Consider the following 17,260-nt stretch of genomic DNA (forward strand, 5'->3'; position numbering starts at 1 on the left):
TGTGTGTGTGTTCTTGTATATATATAGTTTATGAGTACATGAATGTGTATAATAATGACATAGTTATTAAACGTAAACATGATTTATGGGCTTAAAAAACAACAACAAAAAAACATACTGCACAGTGATTTTTCATTTAAAAAAATGGCAAACCTTTTCTGTGATAGGTTGGTTTAGGGGTAGGTTTAGTGTAAGGGGATAAAATATACAGTTTGTACAGTATAAACTTTCATTATGTCTTTAGAGAGTCCCTGTAATAAACCACATATTCGTGTGTGTGTGTGTGTGTGTGTGTGTGCGTGTGTGTAAAGCTCTAAACAGGTGAATCTCATAAAACATCTCAATTCAAAGTTTAAAGAATCTCATTATCTAAATTAATTCTTAACATTTTTATTTAAGCTATTCATGATTACTTCAACTTTAAAAAATAATGATAGTATTTGTTGTACTGAATTAGCAAAATGTTTAATTAATTGACAATTCAGGATGAAAATGTGCATAGCTGACAAATAATAATAATAGTAAAAATATGTACTGAATTTGTTTATGATAAAAAGGTAAAAATGTACAATAAACTAAAATAAAACCAAACAAATAAATAAATGCAGGATGAATGCATTCATTCTAAACAGTCCTAAGGTACGCTTCTTTTTTGATTAAATACTTGGTTCTTCTGATTTTGGTGTGAAATATGACCCACACATTTCTTTGTAAGATTGACCCAAACACATGCTAGACTCACATTCCTTAATTTCTACACTGCAGCTGTAGTCAAGACCTTCACAATCAGGCTTCATGAAGATTCACACAAGTGTATGTGTGTGTGTGTGTGTGTGCGTGTGTGTGCTACCTCTACAGCTAGGCTGTGGTCAGACATAGAGACGCTGGTGTTGCGGTGCCAGCACACATGCATGGTGGTGTTGGCCCTGTGGTGGCTCTGCTTGTCCAGAGAGCAGCGGGAGGAGTTCATGTCATCCTCCGACTCCTGCTCCAGAGACATCTCATCGGATGACCCTTATGATTGTGCGGAGGGAGAGGAGGAAAGGAGCAGAGAGGGGAGGGGTGGGGTTTACATCTACTTCAGGACCAGTGATAAGGAGGCTAAGGGATAAAAACACACGTGTGGACAGTGGAAGAGTGTGTCGCAAGCCGGTTTCTTTGAGGTACTTACTGTTGGAGCGATCACACAGGCTTGGGTCCAACAGAAGATCGGATTTCTCCTGACATTTCTTTGACATTTCAATAGCCATGTTTAGATCTTCGATCCATTTGTTCATCTCTACTTTGGAGCTGTGGAGGAGAGAGAGAGAGAGATACTTACTGAAATATGAACAAAAGGCAAATAGTAAAGTATATGTTTGTTTGAATTTAATATAATATACCGGTAATATAATATAATATACAGTTCAAAAGTAGTTTTTTTGCTTATGCTCACCAAGGATGCATTTATTTGACAAATACAGTAAAAACAGTAATATTGTAAAATTACAATTATTACAATATACAAAATAACTATTTTATTTTAATACATTTTAAAATGCAATTTATTTCTGTGATGGAAAAGCTGATTTTTCAGAATCCATTATTCCAATCTTCAGTGTCTCATGATCCTTCAGAAATCAAATATGCGGATTTATTTTATTTTATTCTCATCAACGTTGAAAACAGTTGTGGTGCTTAATATTTATGAGAAAACATGATACTTTTTTCAGGACTCTTTTATGACTAGAAAGTTCAAAATAACAGATTTTTATTTAATAATAATAATAATAATATAATGTAATAAAAGGTTTCATAAAAAGATAAAATATTAAGATACTAGGGTTGTAGATTTACGATAGATCAAAAAACTGGAACTGAATGATTTATGAGGTTTAGTTTTGATGACATTTGCATTATTGTGGTGATGAGGATGGAACAACATACATTATACATGCATCAACTTATAAGATGCATTATACATGCATCAACTTATAGATATAACAACAGGTTTTCCCTAAGATTTTTATAAATACATAAATTAATAAATGGCAAAAGCTAAAAAAGTGCAAATGTATTTGTTATTACTGTACTGTTGAAATATGAAGTGATCTCATTAACCCAACAGTCTGCTAAGAGTAGTGCATTTCCAAAATATTGTAAATGGAACCGTTTATAGAATAATTAAGGAATTAAACCCCAAATCTTTAAATTCATCATGATTCCCAAGGCCTAGTTAAACACATTGTGAAAGCTGTACCGAACTGTCCTTCACACACTCTATGTCTCACCTGGCTGCCACCACAATGGTCCGCTGAGCAGAATATATGGTGAAACAGTGAGGGACAGACCACTCATTCTCACTCTCCTCCACCTGCCAAACATTTAAACACACGGTCAAGAGAGAGGCCTGCCAGTCAAACCAAAGGAATCTGTACGACTAGCATTCTAATGGCATCACGTGACTAATCCCATCCCAATAAATATAAATAATCTACTTGGTAACATCCTGACTACTGGTAATCCTAATTTCTATTGATGCCGGGAAGGGATAGCAGAAGGAGCCGAGAGGGAAGTGCAACTGTTGTGGGCAGACTTTCGAGGTGTTGTTTGGGAGTGGGGGGTTGTGGGATTTTCCTCATACTCACCGGAGCGTCCAGCACAATGAGCTGCGGGTAGGAGCGAAGCACAGACAAGTCCATTGGAACATGTATTGTAAATGTGTTTCTCATTAGGTAATATGCTACCGTAAAAAAGTTTAGGGTTAGTAAAACTTTGTTTTTAAGTCTATTATTCGCACTAATGCTGCATTTATTTGATTAAAAATACAGTAAAAAAAAAAAAAAGTAATATTGTGAAATATTATTACAATTTAACATTTATTTTGAAACGTAATTTATTCCTGTGCTGACAAAGCTGAATTTCAGCAGCCATTACTCTTCAGTGTCACATGATCCTTCAGATACCATGCTGATTTTGTGTTCAAGAAACATTTCTTCTTATTATTATCAATGTAGAAAGTAGTTGTGCTGCTTAATATTTATGTGGAAAGAGTGATACATTTTTTCCCAAGATTATTTTATAAATATAAAGTTCAAAAGAACAGCATTTGTTTGAAATAGTTAAATCATGAACAACTTGACTTTTTGAATAAAGTGGATCTAAGTGAATGATTCAAAAACTCACTATATAGTAATATAAAAAACATAAAAAACTGGTGCAAAGTAAAAAAAAAAACAGAATTTATTTGAAATATAAATATTTTGTAACATTATAAATGTCTTTTACGCTCATTTGATCATTTTAACAGTATTAAAATGTATCCTTTCTAAATAAAGAATAAACATTTCTTTAAAATCAAAACCTTGACTTCAAATTTTTGAATGGTAATATAGTCAATTATTGGCTATGTTAATAGACAGCATGACATAAGGTGGAAAATAACAGAATACTTCTCTCCTCCATATTCCAGTCATTAACACTTGTAAACAGTCCTTGTAAGAGAAACTTTGAGCGTGAGTCTCGTATGAATTGTGGTCCACATTCAAATTCGAGTTAACGGTTGATACTGCAAATAAGGCCTGAAAGATCACTGCTCTACGAAAACAAAGCTAAGATGTGAGACAGAGCAGATGTTTAGAGAAAAATGCCAGTGTAAACGTCATTTATCACCGCCTGCCTGTGTACTTTCATCTGAGAGAAACCCAGCAAGCCACATTAATTCGAACTTCGCTTAAAAACACCATGTTACTGAGAGAGCACTCTTCTCATGTTTAAAGATGGGCAAATCCTCTCAGCATAGCACTTGTGCAGACTGTTTGACAGAGTCATTTATCTTTTCAGGCAAGAGAGAGATGAGACTTATTGATGTGATAAAGATTCAACTGGTTAAAACTAAGTTGAAGTGTGTGTACTTTTTGCAGGGTATGTGGGTAAAAATAGCCATTAAAAAAAAGTCACGTTGATCAGTCGAGTAATTATGATTAATTTAGCTACCATCTCTTTAAACAAGTATATTAAAATTAGTGCAGTTATGTCATGAACTTGACTTTTTAAATAAAAAAAAATCTGTTGAGTGAATTATTAAAAAAACTCACTAATAATATTAAAAAATAACACTTATTAGTCTCCATCTACTGGTGTAATAAATATACAGAAAGAGTCACCAAATTAATCACTGAACAAATCAGTCTTTTTGCTGAACTGAATCAAAAGATTTGAGTAACTGGGATGAATCAAATGAAGGGCACTCACTTCCTCTCAATATGCGTACTTCCCGACTAAATGTGAAAGACTACAGCAAAAGAGTAGTATGACCAAATCTACAGTATTTGAAAAAAAAGTATGCAAAAAGCACCCGGATGACCTACTACTTCTGCTGGAAGTGCACATTCGATGAACACTTTACTATCCCATGAGGCCACAGGAAAGCTCACAACAGATGCAGCAGGTCAACATCACAAAGGCAACATGGAGGATGTGGTATGCATACATACTATATAAGACATACTTTTTTTTTAACGGTCGCAACTTAACCTCAAATGTATTACCTACTCAGACAGTATCTGATTTGGGACACATTCGTTGTCATGTAATGCCCAGATGTGTCAGGCCCTTTAGTGGGGTTGATTCAACTTTTGGAGTTGACTCACGATTCTCAAGGCCTTTGAATCAAATCTTTTTGGGGTAGACTCTCAGCCCTAACTGAACATCACTTGCTGAATTGAACATAACATGAGATCGTGTTTGAAATGTGTATCACTGCATAATGCATACTTTTTTCGCATGCTATAGCCTATTTTATTCAGTATGCAGTTTGAGAATTCCATTCCAAATGTAATTCCTGGGAATACTCACAATCATCCCATGCAGAGGAAGCTGTCCATGAACTTTGAACTGATTGGTTGCAGTCACCCCTTTGCTCGTGTACAGCAGCATATCTGAAAACTTAAGATGCAAATGTTTTGGTCAGCACAGACCGAAGTTAAATTAAAAACCACCAAAACAGACTAAAAGTTCAATCTTACAAGAAAAAACATCCTCTGCTGCAGACCCTTCTTGGTGAGCTTGTAAAGACAACCTTCCCTGACAAATTCCTGGAGAAGAAGCAGAAAAAAAGAAGGGAAAAACAAACAAATCAATCAACTGTCATTCACAGGGCTGCAGATTATCAACTGTACTTTGATATTGTATTCAAACAGTACAGACAATAAATGACTGTAATTAATTATAATGCAGCAAACTGCAACTCCAGTTTCATTGATTCTCAGGAACTCTTCATTTTGTAAGATGGCCATATGTGAGACTGAATCTATGATGTTTGCAGTATTGATTCAGAGCCCTAACCACTACATTACTATCATCCTGCAAGTGGTGCACCACTAATCTTAGGGACGAGCAATGAGACAAAGCAGTGATTGTTTGTATTAAGGTCAATTAGCTTAGCCAGTGATGGACAACATGCATCCAATCATTTAGGTTATTTAACCCTCTTAAATACTTTCCTCTATATTCTGAGCTGAAACAATATCTTCTAGCTTATTGATTCTTCTTTTATCTTATAGATTTCTGCCATTTAAAAAGTGTAAGTCTAACACTGAAGCTACTTACTAAAAATCCACCCGCTGCCTTTGACTAACCAAAACAAAACGCTATGTACAAGGTAACAACTCACTCTTCCTGGAGCCGTGAGGTTCTCAATGCCAATCAGATCCCTCTGAAGTTCTGTCAGCTTCTGAAAGTTCTCCAGTCGAATCAGACTGCTCTGCAGCTGAGCAGCAATCTCTGCAACTTCTTTCAAGGCCTCTGCAGAAATTGAACCAGTATGAGTTTATTGTCATTGTCAGATAAATATATATATATTTTAGATTTATCTGGGAGCAGGCCCACCTCTGCAGTCCTCGAAGTCTCTGTGCTGAGGGGCGTAATGCTTACACAGACGCTCCAGGATGAGTTTGTAGTGCATGAGTCTCTGGATGGGTTTCAGCAGGAAGGTGTTGAGGGGTAGGTAGCACACCTTCTGCAGCTCAAACTCCTTATACACCGTCTCCAACTTCTTCACACGCTTTGTGGCTTTCTCAAGCTCGGTTAACACTTCATCGTGCTTCTGCAGGAAGCCTGTGAACTCCTAAGGATATGAAGGCAACAACCCCATGACATAAGTTATGAATGATCTAAATATGATCATCTTTGAGTTTAAATTCCATTTTTGGTATAAACTCCCAAAGTTGTTCTTGTTTGTAGACCCAAACTATACCCTTACCTTCAGAGCACACATGTTGCGCAGCATTACATCTCCAATTCGTTGGTAATCTCCTTTTACATGAGCGTTAGAGCGCCCCTCCCTGCGAACGTGAAAAATAATCAATAATCATCTAAGGCAAAAATTTTTTCAATCATTAAGCAAATGAACATTTGTATATCATTTGTCAACACGTTACATTGTGATAAATGAGAAGGACAAGTACCAGAGAGCCAGCCTTTGGTCAATCTCTTTGAGAAAGCCTCTGTGGAACTCATATATGGGGTCGATGTTGGAGAACAGGAGAGTCATGAGACCCTCAGGCATTGCGTTTTCTTTAATCACTGCACTGCGGAACCACTGAGACACACACACAAACACACACACCAATGATTAGAAAGTTCAAAGCCAGAAATCATCAAGAACACATCAAAAGAGACACACACACATACAGCCCTCCTAATTGATACAACATACATTGTACAGACTCTACAGCACTCTTCTCCAGACAAGCCTCACACACTAAACTAGTTACAGTCATGAGTCACGAGCGTAGCTCTGCTCACCACTGTGATGACCTCCAGATCCTTCAGGTACGTCCGTTCTGTTGTCAGAATCTCTTTAGCAATGAAGTAGGCTTTGTCCGTGGGATATCTCTGAAAAAGAAAGCATACTTTGGTTAAACCTTAAAAAAAAAAAAAAGACATGTTAAGTCAATTTAACATGACTTCAAATTAAAGTTCTATGAAATAATTGTAAAATGTAGAACTAGAGCATGACTTAAATATAAAATGTAAAATTTCATGTAGAACACAGAATCAAGAAGACTTGGTTCTTACACTTAGATTAACTTAACCTAGAAGTTAATATTATAGACCTCAAACTTAGAACTCAGAAGTTAACAGAAACTAATGTAGAATGTAACCTCAAACACAGAAAGTTTAATTTAACTTAGAAATAAATATGGCTTTGAACTTAAGTTTAATGTAAACCTAGAAAAAAGAACGTATCTTTGAAATTAATGTACATTAATGTAATGACATTAAAGAGTGTAGTTCTTATAATATACAGTAGATTAGAACTTAGAAAATAAACCCAGAAGAGCCTAGACTTTAACTTAAATTAGCAGTTTAGAACTTAGAAGTTTATGTAGAACCTATAAAATATCATTGAAATGAATGTAGAATTGAAAATAGAGAATATACAAATTAATGTTAAAGCTAGCCAAGAACACATTGTACAACCTCAAACACAGAACCTAGAATTTGAACTTAGAACTTAGTAAGTTAATTTAGAACCTAAAACGTATCTTTAAAATGGAATGAAGAACTTGTATAACTTAGAACCTAGAAGTTAATGTAGAACTTAGAACCAAGACGTTTACATAGAAACAAACATATAAGTTAGCCATAAACACATAAAATAGAATTTAACAAAGAAATTAGAAGTTAGAACCAAAACGTTAATACAGAACCTAGAAAAGTAAGGCAGAACCTAGAACTAATTTCAACTTAACAATATTTAAAGTTAGTATTCAAGTAATATTTGAAGAGAAAAATTACTTGAAACTTTAAAATATGTAAAGTTTCAATGTCTGATAAATCTATAAAAGCTGAAGGCACACCAAGGTTAAGCTAAAAAAAACTCCTTAATCATCCCTCAAATCACCTACAATCTACAATCAATGCAAGCTAAATGGTTCTTTCCAATTTCCTCATCCGTGTTAATCAAACCCAAGCATGCCATTGAAGCCTGGGCAGGTCAGCATGCGATCAGTGTACCTTCCTCCTGCCATCTTCGTCTTCCTCTAGTCTGGCGATGCCCACCTCATTCAAGATGGGGCTGTGCAGGGGCGAGGGTGACTGGCCGGGAAGACTGAGGGTGGACATCTGGAAGGAGGGCGACAGACACAGAGCACCCTTGACATTGAAGGGAGACAGCTGTGGGCTGTCAATGGCTGTCAGCGAGTCTATGGGATGGAAAAAGAGAGGGAGATAATGCTGTTAAGATCACAACCATAATGGAAATAATGATACTAATATTAAAGACAATAAAATAAGTTTAGTAAACACCAATCACCCACTCTGAACATGCTAGCAACCACTAAGAACAAGCTAGCAATTGCAAATGCACTAAAAACTACAAAACATTCCTCATGCTTCTTGTCAATTCATGCTAGCCTGTCATCCTGTCCCGAATCTGACAGATCAAACAGACCAAGTGCTAATGACATAATATGGCACATTTGGTCAACATGAGGCTTTTACTTCAGCTATTTGGACAAAGCAGAACAGCAAAAAATATGACACACATGGTCGGTCCAAGACTTTTTTAGCCACTTTTTGTAGTGCAATAAACACGCAGTTAGACAAAAATCACATCGATTTCCTTTATCACAGACTATATTATAAAAAAAAAAAAAATTAAGATAAGAAACCTGAAAACATAAGCAAGATAGCACTGCGCCTATACCAAGAGGGACAAATATGAGAAGGGGGAAATGGTTTCTTCCTCAAAGAGGAGCAGCTCACGGGGGAAAACAAGAATGTAGAGGCTGGGCATAAACAAGGAACTCCACATAGAAAAAGGTGGCTTTACGACCCGGAAATAATTCCTGCAAAGGATTATCAGCAATACTGCAGGGCTGGTGAGCCGGCAGTGGTTTACAGTTTAACTGGAGTGTCCCAGCGGGGATGACATAGGAGAAGAGGGGAGGGAGAGAGGGGGCCTGGAGCCGGGGTTTGGCAGCTAGCCTAAGCAAACAGCGCTCTACACTAGATCGAGGCTGTGGAATGTAGCACAAGAAGTGGATCTGAAACTCTAAAACAATAGAAAGACTCATGCTAGATTGTGCATATTTTCCCATTTTGTATCAAATCCTAATGGTAGTTCATTATAATTATAAACTATAGATGAGAAACAGATGTATCAGAACTATTTGTTAACTAGCAACTTGTAATTATTAGCAACAAACAATATGAATCTTGAGCTACTGCATGATGTACACATAAACAGGGTATTTTATATGCACTTTTGTGTAAAGTATCATCTGTTGTTCAGAAATGAACAGATTAGACCATACTTGTAAATATTTAGACACAAAAGAATAGAACCGACTTCCTATTTAGTAACTTATGTATTACTAAATAGGATAAAAAGACAGACCTTTACAATGAGAGTGAAATCAATTCTCTTATCTGTTAAGCATATATAATGGAGACCAGTGTTGCTATTAAATAAAACTAATAAAAATGTATACTATTACACACACACATACTAATATGAGAAACTTAAATTGTAAATTAAATATATACATTTTAGTTCAAGTCAAAAACTCAAAAAAGACAAAAGCACTTAAAGTACTAAACCTTTGAAATAAAGTGAAAATTTTAAATATAAAAATAAAAAGTAATTTAAATTTAGATGGAGACTATATTTCAGTGTATTTTTACTGAAATGCAACATGAATGTAAATTAAATCACAGGCTCAACAAGGAACACACACAGGAAGGCAAATGGACATCTGATATGGTCTCAGCATTAGCAATGTTTACGGATTTTGCTAATTTATTTCCGGGTGGCTGGTACAATATTAGCAAACACGTTCACTTAAGATTTGTACTAGATTCAATTACTTGAATTAGTATTAAAAGACCAGGGCATTATCCAACACAGAGCTTAGCTTTCAATGCCATACCCCTGATCTTCCAACATCTAACATACAGATAGAAGGATCAGAATGATGCCAGACACGGAGTCTCCCGGCCTCTGCCATTATGGTGCTAGTATTAACATTGTGTTCCTACTCTCCTGCCCATCGGCTGGATTTTCTCTAAGACTTTAGCTGCGAGTTCCACCACAAACTCTCAAAGAAATGAGGATAAATAGGTGTCTCATGTCGTTGACAGTGGCACAGATCCATGCCATTGAGAATAGCTCCTTAAATATAGAACTAATCAAAATAACACTGCAAACCACAAATCCTGAAAAAACGATTAAGGTCAGATCCCCGTAAAAAAAGCATTCCAGCTGTTTAAAAAACTGTATTAGATTTGACACCATAGTTAAAAAAAGAAGAAGTTAGGTATAGACACAGGTTATAAGAGGGGCTAATGTAGCTGATGTTTAAGTCATTCGATTCACAAAAAAGTCTGAAATCCCAGTTACCCAAAAGAAGTTTTTTTTTATTTCAAAGGGGAAATATATGAAATGCACACACACATAAGTACACTATTTTCACATTAGTACATTAAGGACCTTGTATTTGCATTAATAGCTCTTAATTTCAGATTTTAATTTACAAAAATATGTATACTGAGGAAGCAAAAAGCAAAGCACGGCAAATAAAGAAAGGTAAGGTGAATCTGGTTAGGCTCTCTCTTATTAAATCCCCCAAAGCACTTAGAATACCTCATTTACATATATATATATATATAAAAGTTTCTGATGCAGTATTGTGATTACTTGTGACTTCATTTCTATTTGAAATGATTTAAACTTTCATATGAAAAGCCAGATAAACTATATGATTTAATTAAATAAGTCTTTAAGTCTCCTTTAACTCCTCAAAAAAAACAAAATTAATTGGCCCAAATATGTGCAGACGTCACTTAACATCAGGTATGAAACATAAAATAAAAAAAAGTTAGAATAAATACCAAAAAACAAAATAATACTATTTTAATTTGAGACCCCTTCGATAGCCATGGAAGTTTAACAATACTACATTGTAAGAAATGTACCAATAACATGTTTATTCTGCATCTCTTATAAGAAACACTTTTTTTAAGCGCCAAGATTTTAAGCGTGCATGTAAACAAATCATAAATCTATCTCTGGGGAGAAAAAAAATGCTGGACTTCATTAGTTACTAAGGACTGAATCAACCATAAAAAGGGTGTATCATCTGTTTTAAAATGAAGTGCAATGGTATAAACGGTATAAATCATAACGATACATTATAATAATCATGATCCATGATATGGAAAAAGCTCTTCATAGACCGTGTGAAGTTAAAACACTGATAGAGCACATTACGATTACATATTAATCCAAACTCAAGAGTGGCAAATCGGTCATGTAACTGGAACACATCCACAATCGGAGATACTGACGCATTTGATAGGAACAAGACTCGAGTTAAATAAAATAAAAAGAGTTTTCATCAAGATAAAAGAGGTCTCTTATAAAGTGGCTTTATGTGTTAAATGGCCAGTTAAATCAAAACTATAACAGCTCTCATAAAGCAAGAGAGAAGATCACACATGCTAAGATAGGACCAGAAACATTATGGGAATCCATTAGTGCTGGCCTTGTAATGTTTAAGTAAAAACAGCCAAAGTTCCTGAATTATTTGCTTTGTTAAATAAGAAAAGATGTTACTTTTTACTTCATAGGTCACTTTATAAAGTAGGTTTGGCAACACTTAATAATAAAAATGGTCAATACAAAGAGAAAGTCAAAAGTCATTGTGTCCATGATGGGAGATCTGATGTGAAGGAAGCACTGTTAGGTGGATGGCCAAATGGTGCCTTGCCCAGAGTTTAAGAGCAGCCCAGGCCTGCCCTCGCTTGTGGGAGTAGAGAGAGGCTCCTGCACTTTTAAAAATAATAGGAAAAAATAAACGGGCCATGTTTCGCATGCTCTCAAAATGACAATGAGAATGAATTCTTATGGTTAATACTAAAATGGTTGTTCTTTACAACAAAATAGTTGAAAATGAGTTTAGTTTAGAGTGGTATTCAGGATATTCGCCGTTTTGACAGGAGAACAATCTACACTGGGTTTGAGAAAGCGAATGAAATGCATTTGAATCATTAAACGGGACTGCTAAAGAAATGCAAAGGACAGAAGTGAAGCAGAGTAATATGGCAGGATATTAAATGGGATTTCAAGAAAAGAAGTGGAAACGACATCAATATAAAAGACACTGTCTGCATTTCATCTTGGGCTCATAGAACTCAATGTACTCACGGCAATCAGACAGCGTTATTCACTCCAGACCCCAGAACAGAAACCCAAGGCATTTATGTGGTCTGGATGTCATACAAAAACACAACTGCACAGAGCTGATGTTACCTATTAAGGCACTGTGTAATACTTTGTATTATTAGGAGTGCCTTTAATTTGACTGTAGTAGGTGAGGCATTAATAAGCATATAAAGATCAAGTTAAAACCTTCAAAAGAGGCACCCAAAGGTAATAAGCACAGACAAAAGATTCAGGAATACACCTAAGTGCATCGAAAGCAAACCCGCAGTATAAATCATTGAGAGAATATAGCCAGAAGTAGAGACAAAAAAGACAGTTAAAAAACAAAAAATACTTCACTGCATTATAATACCTGAATCATGTTTCTGAGGCTATTTTATAAAAAAAAAGTTCACCAATTTTGTATAAATCAAATAAAAAGGCACAAACAAATCGTTCTTAAAACTTAAGAAATGTTCACTACATTCACAGAAATGTGCCAGAAGCGCTCGTACTAGTAATGATAGAGACGTTTTACATTATCAGACCATAATTATAATAGGGACGATTAACTATGACTCTGGTTTTTATAGTTCCACATGCTCCTACGCGCATACATACTGTGCATGAGGTTAGAAGTTCTACATTACATTCACTTTCTTAGCAGTGGTATTGACAGCACATTACAATACTCAACCACTTACATTCGTTAATGAAAGCAAAAATCTACACTACTGGCCAAAAGTTTGGGGTCAGTAAAAAATCATTTTAAAGAAGAAATTAATTTTATTCAGCAAAGATCTATCAAATTGAATAAAAAGTGTCAGTAAAGACATTTACATATGTTACAAAAGACTTTCAAATAACTATTCACTTTATATTCATCAAAAAATCCTGAAAAAAGCATTACGCTTTCTAATTTTTTTTCTTTTTTCTAAAAAAACGTAAGATAAGATAACATTAAGAAATGTTTCTAGAGCCCCAAATCAGTAATGGCTGCTGGAAATTCATCTTTAGCTTCACAGGAATAAATTACACTTTAGATCAAAACGTACATTTTAAATTGTAATCCAAATTTGAGTTTTTACTCCTAAGTTTTCACTGGTTTTATTCCTAACCAGACGTGAAATGCGACAAAATGTATCTTTTTCATGTCAATCAGAGTTTTTGTCCAAACCAGCTGTGATGTGCGACAATTCGATTTTAGAAACGGTTTCGCGGCTGGAACGACAACATACAAAGTCTGACAATGATAATCTCAGGTACTGTTTATTTGGCTGATTTAATGTTAAAAGCATCTAATATGAGTTTGAATGTCATCTAGCAAGACCTTTATAGCCGTACTGAATCGACAATGGATCATTCACCTCAGATCTTGAAAATAAATGAAAAGAAACAAGAACTTTTAACTGTGAACTCAATATGAACACACAAGTTTATTCTAAGAAAAAGATTGTTTCAGTCACTCAGTATGTATTTTTAATTGTTAAAATGGTGTAAGAGTCGAAAGTGCCGGCCCACGTGCTCTTCTGATAGGCTGTGATTTTGGATTGTTTTTATTGTGTCTCTTTGGATTGTCTCTTATTGTGTCTGATGTGGCCAGATAAATTGCTTGTCACTGGAATCTTATCGCATCGCGTCTGGTTAGGAAACGGTATAGGGGACTTCTTTAAAAAAAAAAATCTTACTGACCCAAACTTTTGAACTTTAGTGCAAGCTTCTACATTTCTTTACATGCAGAACATGGGTTAACGGCTACAATAGTCTACAACTAAAATCGAAAAATAATGAGGCATCAAAGGCTTACACTGCAAAGCAACATGCACAGATCTGAACTTAAGACTCAACCGTTAAAAATATTAAGTCAAAATGCAAAATTTGAAAATGAGACTTAAAAATGGCTCAAATCGGATGCCAAAAGAGTGCTTTTGGCGTTTACACACATGTAACATGGTCCAATCTGTGCCAGTGATCGTGTGTAAATGCAGCCATATAGTCCAATAAGATAAGAGATGCACACATGTCTAAAAGTTAAACAGCAGGGGGCAGAGTGGAGCAAACTATTCTAAAATAACAAACACAAAAATAACTTTGGCTCATTGCTAATTAAATCACAGCCCTGAGTAGAGTGGCTCACTACTGGAATAGACTCATGCAGTTATACTGATACGAAAGTACCTTTATACATGCATGTAAAGCTTATCTTAATGATGTGTATTTTTCCTTATTCATATTCAAATGAGTTTTCCTCTTCAGACAAATCAGTTCAGTGGTTGAATGAATATTTTAACTCTTATTAGGACCCCTTTTAGGTCAAAACATTTAAAGGGACAAGAACTGCAAGAACCCCCCAAAAATAAGCATCAAAAAATATTGCAAATTAACATATGAAGAGCTTAATCAAGTCAAAATTTGACAAGTTAACCTTTGTTTAGATTTCCATTTGATTACCTATAAATGCTAGATAATATATATTTTTTTTATGTTTACAGCATGATATTTTAGTAAAAGATTTTAGCTGGCAAGTTCTTTACTCCGGGAGAAAAAGACCCAGGCATATTGGACGTGTCTGGCTTTAAATCTGCAAGGTAAAACTGACGTGTGCCATTATGTCTTGCAGCCCTAATATGGAGAGAGAAAAAAAGAAAGAAAAAAAAAATCATGGGACGTGATAAAATGTTCTTTTCTAAGCTTCAAATGCTCATAAATTTGAAAATGTATAGTTTTATGTGCATAAAGTGGTATGGATATCACAATTCTAGGTGATATATCCATTTAATTTTACCCTTCAAATAGGTCACAGCGCAACTTGTAGCCATCCAGACTACCAAGATTAAAATGTCAAACTAAACAGTTATAATAATTGAACTATATAATCTGAAAAATATAAATGAATCATACGACCCTACAAGAACTTACAGCACATGATTCAAAAACAATAAAAAAAAGAATGAATTAACACCAAAGAGAGATAGAGAGAGAGAGGAAGTACACTGGAAAGCCACGTGAGAAAAAAAGGGGTAGATTGAAGCGCTAACAGGAAGTGCCAAAACTATAAGAACTGATTACAGGTGAAAATCGAAAAATGTGAATTTCGTGCAAAAGTTCATTTATTTCCGTAATTCAACTTAAAAGATGAAACTAGTATATTATATAGACTCATTACATGCAAAGTGAGATATTTCAAGCCTTATTATATGTTATTATGGCTTACAGCTTATGAAAAGCCCAAATTCCTTATTAGAATATTGTGAAAAGGTTTTCATAGCTGTAAGCCATAATCATCTAAATTATAACACATAAAGGCTTGAAATATCTCACTTTGCAAGTCTATACAATATATTAGTTTCACCTTTTAAGTTGAATTACTGAAATAAATGAACTTTTGCACGATATTCAAATTTTTCGAGTTTCACCTGTGTGTCAGGATGAGGTGGAGAATTAAGTGCTTGGTCATGTTCTGCATTAAAAACCACCAATACTGTTGCCGTTTAATGGGGGTCATGCTACATTTTAAGATGGGTGGGGCCTGGCGGGGTCTCCCCAATGCTTAGAGCCCTGAGATTTTGGCATTCCAGCAAGAAGCTGTCTAAATCTGCCTCACTCACTAGTGGGTTGCTGAAGAAGAGGTTATGATCTGGAGGCAGACCTCCATCCGACCCCCAGTCGGAGTCGGAATCGGAGCTGCCGTCAGCCGAGCCCTCTGTGGCCGTTGGCGGATAGCTGAGCTGCTCCAGCTGCTCCACCAGATCATTAAACTGCATGGCCGAACTGTCTTCCGAACGCACCGAATACGCAGGGAAGTTAACCATCGAACTGGCCTCAGAAAGGTTCTCGGAACCAGGCAGACGCAAGGAGGATGAAGAGTCGGGTCCTCCAAAGCCGAGCGAGAGCGAGTCGCCGGCAGAACCTAGAGGAAGGTTATCCAGCGAGCTACACTCGGAGCGGTTGTTAACCAGGGAACTGGTCTCGGATCGGCCGAAGGCACTCTCCGAGAATGCGTTAGCGTTGCCGTTAAGGTCCTCGAGACCGAGACCGTATGTAGCGGGCGGCACGGAGATTCTATCGCCGTATTCGAATCTCTCAGCACCTTCTTCGTCAAACCCATAACAGTAGGCTTCCGCACCACCGGCGTAAAACGAGATTTCAGCTGGATCATCATCTATATACTCTTCGCTAACATGCAGCTGATTGCAGGCACTCGGGATCTGGTACGACATCTGTTGGACGCGCATTAACTCCGCCTCAAACGCTTCGGGTGTGAAGAAACCCTTTTTCGCTCCAACGCTTACGCCACCCACCCCTACTCCCTCGCTATCCTCATTGCCATTTTGGGAGGGCCGTGCACTAGAGGAACTACTCTCTACACACACAAACGAGGGGCCGCAGTCTCCTGCTGCCTGGATATGAGTGGCACCTGGGAAGGCGTAGGTGGATTGGGTGTTCTGGATGGAGTCCTGCTGAGTTGGGCTGGGGGCTCTTGGAGGCTGCTGCATCTGTTGGAGATTCAGAGGCTGGTTCGGGGTCTCTGTCCGCATGGGTAGGCTGGGGGCATGCAGGGAGTGGAAGGAGGCGGTGACAGAGGAAGGACACACTGGAGCCCTTAGACTGTCGTTAAAAGACAGATTCTGAAATGGATGGGTAAGGTAAAGAGAGTGGATGAAAACAAAGTGAGTTGTTTTTGTTCTTCATATTGGTATTGGTTGTCATGAGTTTGGTTGGATGTGTCCCTGATCTTAGGCTCTACTGACCTGTTTGAGCACATCGGAAGCCAAGGAACGTGTCGACATGCGTATCTTACTGTTCCTCCTGTAGAAACAACATAATCAGTGCAAAGCAGATAACACAGAGAGAGAAGCACCACAACAAAATGGCTTCCGAAAAACGGTACAATATACACTATAAAACAGGTTTCAGGTGAGACTTTGAAAAAAACAAATATTTACCTCTGGTAAGGAGTTCTTCTCAACCCACTGTCCCTCACATACTCAACAAGCTGTTTCTGCGTCCTCCCACTGTTACATATACACAATGCATTTTAACAAACCAAGTCAAACATTCTGTTACCTA

At 36.5% G+C, this 17,260-nt stretch overlaps 1 protein-coding gene across 3 annotated transcripts in view; it reads right to left on the reverse strand.

The window, feature by feature from the left end:
- The window catches only part of farp2 (FERM, RhoGEF and pleckstrin domain protein 2), a 50,911-nt gene that overhangs the window by 3,113 nt on the left and 30,538 nt on the right, over positions 1–17,260 (reverse strand). The window contains exons 11-25 of one of the 3 annotated variants that reach the window (XM_079627902.1): positions 17,137–17,205; positions 16,942–16,999; positions 16,608–16,818; positions 8,002–8,189; positions 6,787–6,876; positions 6,447–6,580; positions 6,242–6,323; positions 5,869–6,106; positions 5,654–5,784; positions 5,007–5,075; positions 4,837–4,926; positions 2,628–2,648; positions 2,271–2,353; positions 1,172–1,290; positions 851–1,014 (exon numbers count right to left, since the gene is read on the reverse strand). In XM_079627902.1, the coding sequence (XP_079484028.1) occupies positions 851–1,014; positions 1,172–1,290; positions 2,271–2,353; positions 2,628–2,648; positions 4,837–4,926; positions 5,007–5,075; positions 5,654–5,784; positions 5,869–6,106; positions 6,242–6,323; positions 6,447–6,580; positions 6,787–6,876; positions 8,002–8,189; positions 16,608–16,818; positions 16,942–16,999; positions 17,137–17,205 (1,747 nt within the window). The remainder of the gene's footprint in view (positions 1–850; positions 1,015–1,171; positions 1,291–2,270; positions 2,354–2,627; positions 2,649–4,836; positions 4,927–5,006; positions 5,076–5,653; positions 5,785–5,868; positions 6,107–6,241; positions 6,324–6,446; positions 6,581–6,786; positions 6,877–8,001; positions 8,190–16,607; positions 16,819–16,941; positions 17,000–17,136; positions 17,206–17,260) is intronic. The other 2 variants (XM_079627904.1, XM_079627903.1) reach the window with 2 other exon arrangements.

This window comes from Phoxinus phoxinus, assembly GCF_949152265.1.
Source record: "Phoxinus phoxinus genome assembly, chromosome: 11".
In the NCBI taxonomy this organism is placed as follows: domain Eukaryota; kingdom Metazoa; phylum Chordata; class Actinopteri; order Cypriniformes; family Leuciscidae; genus Phoxinus; species Phoxinus phoxinus.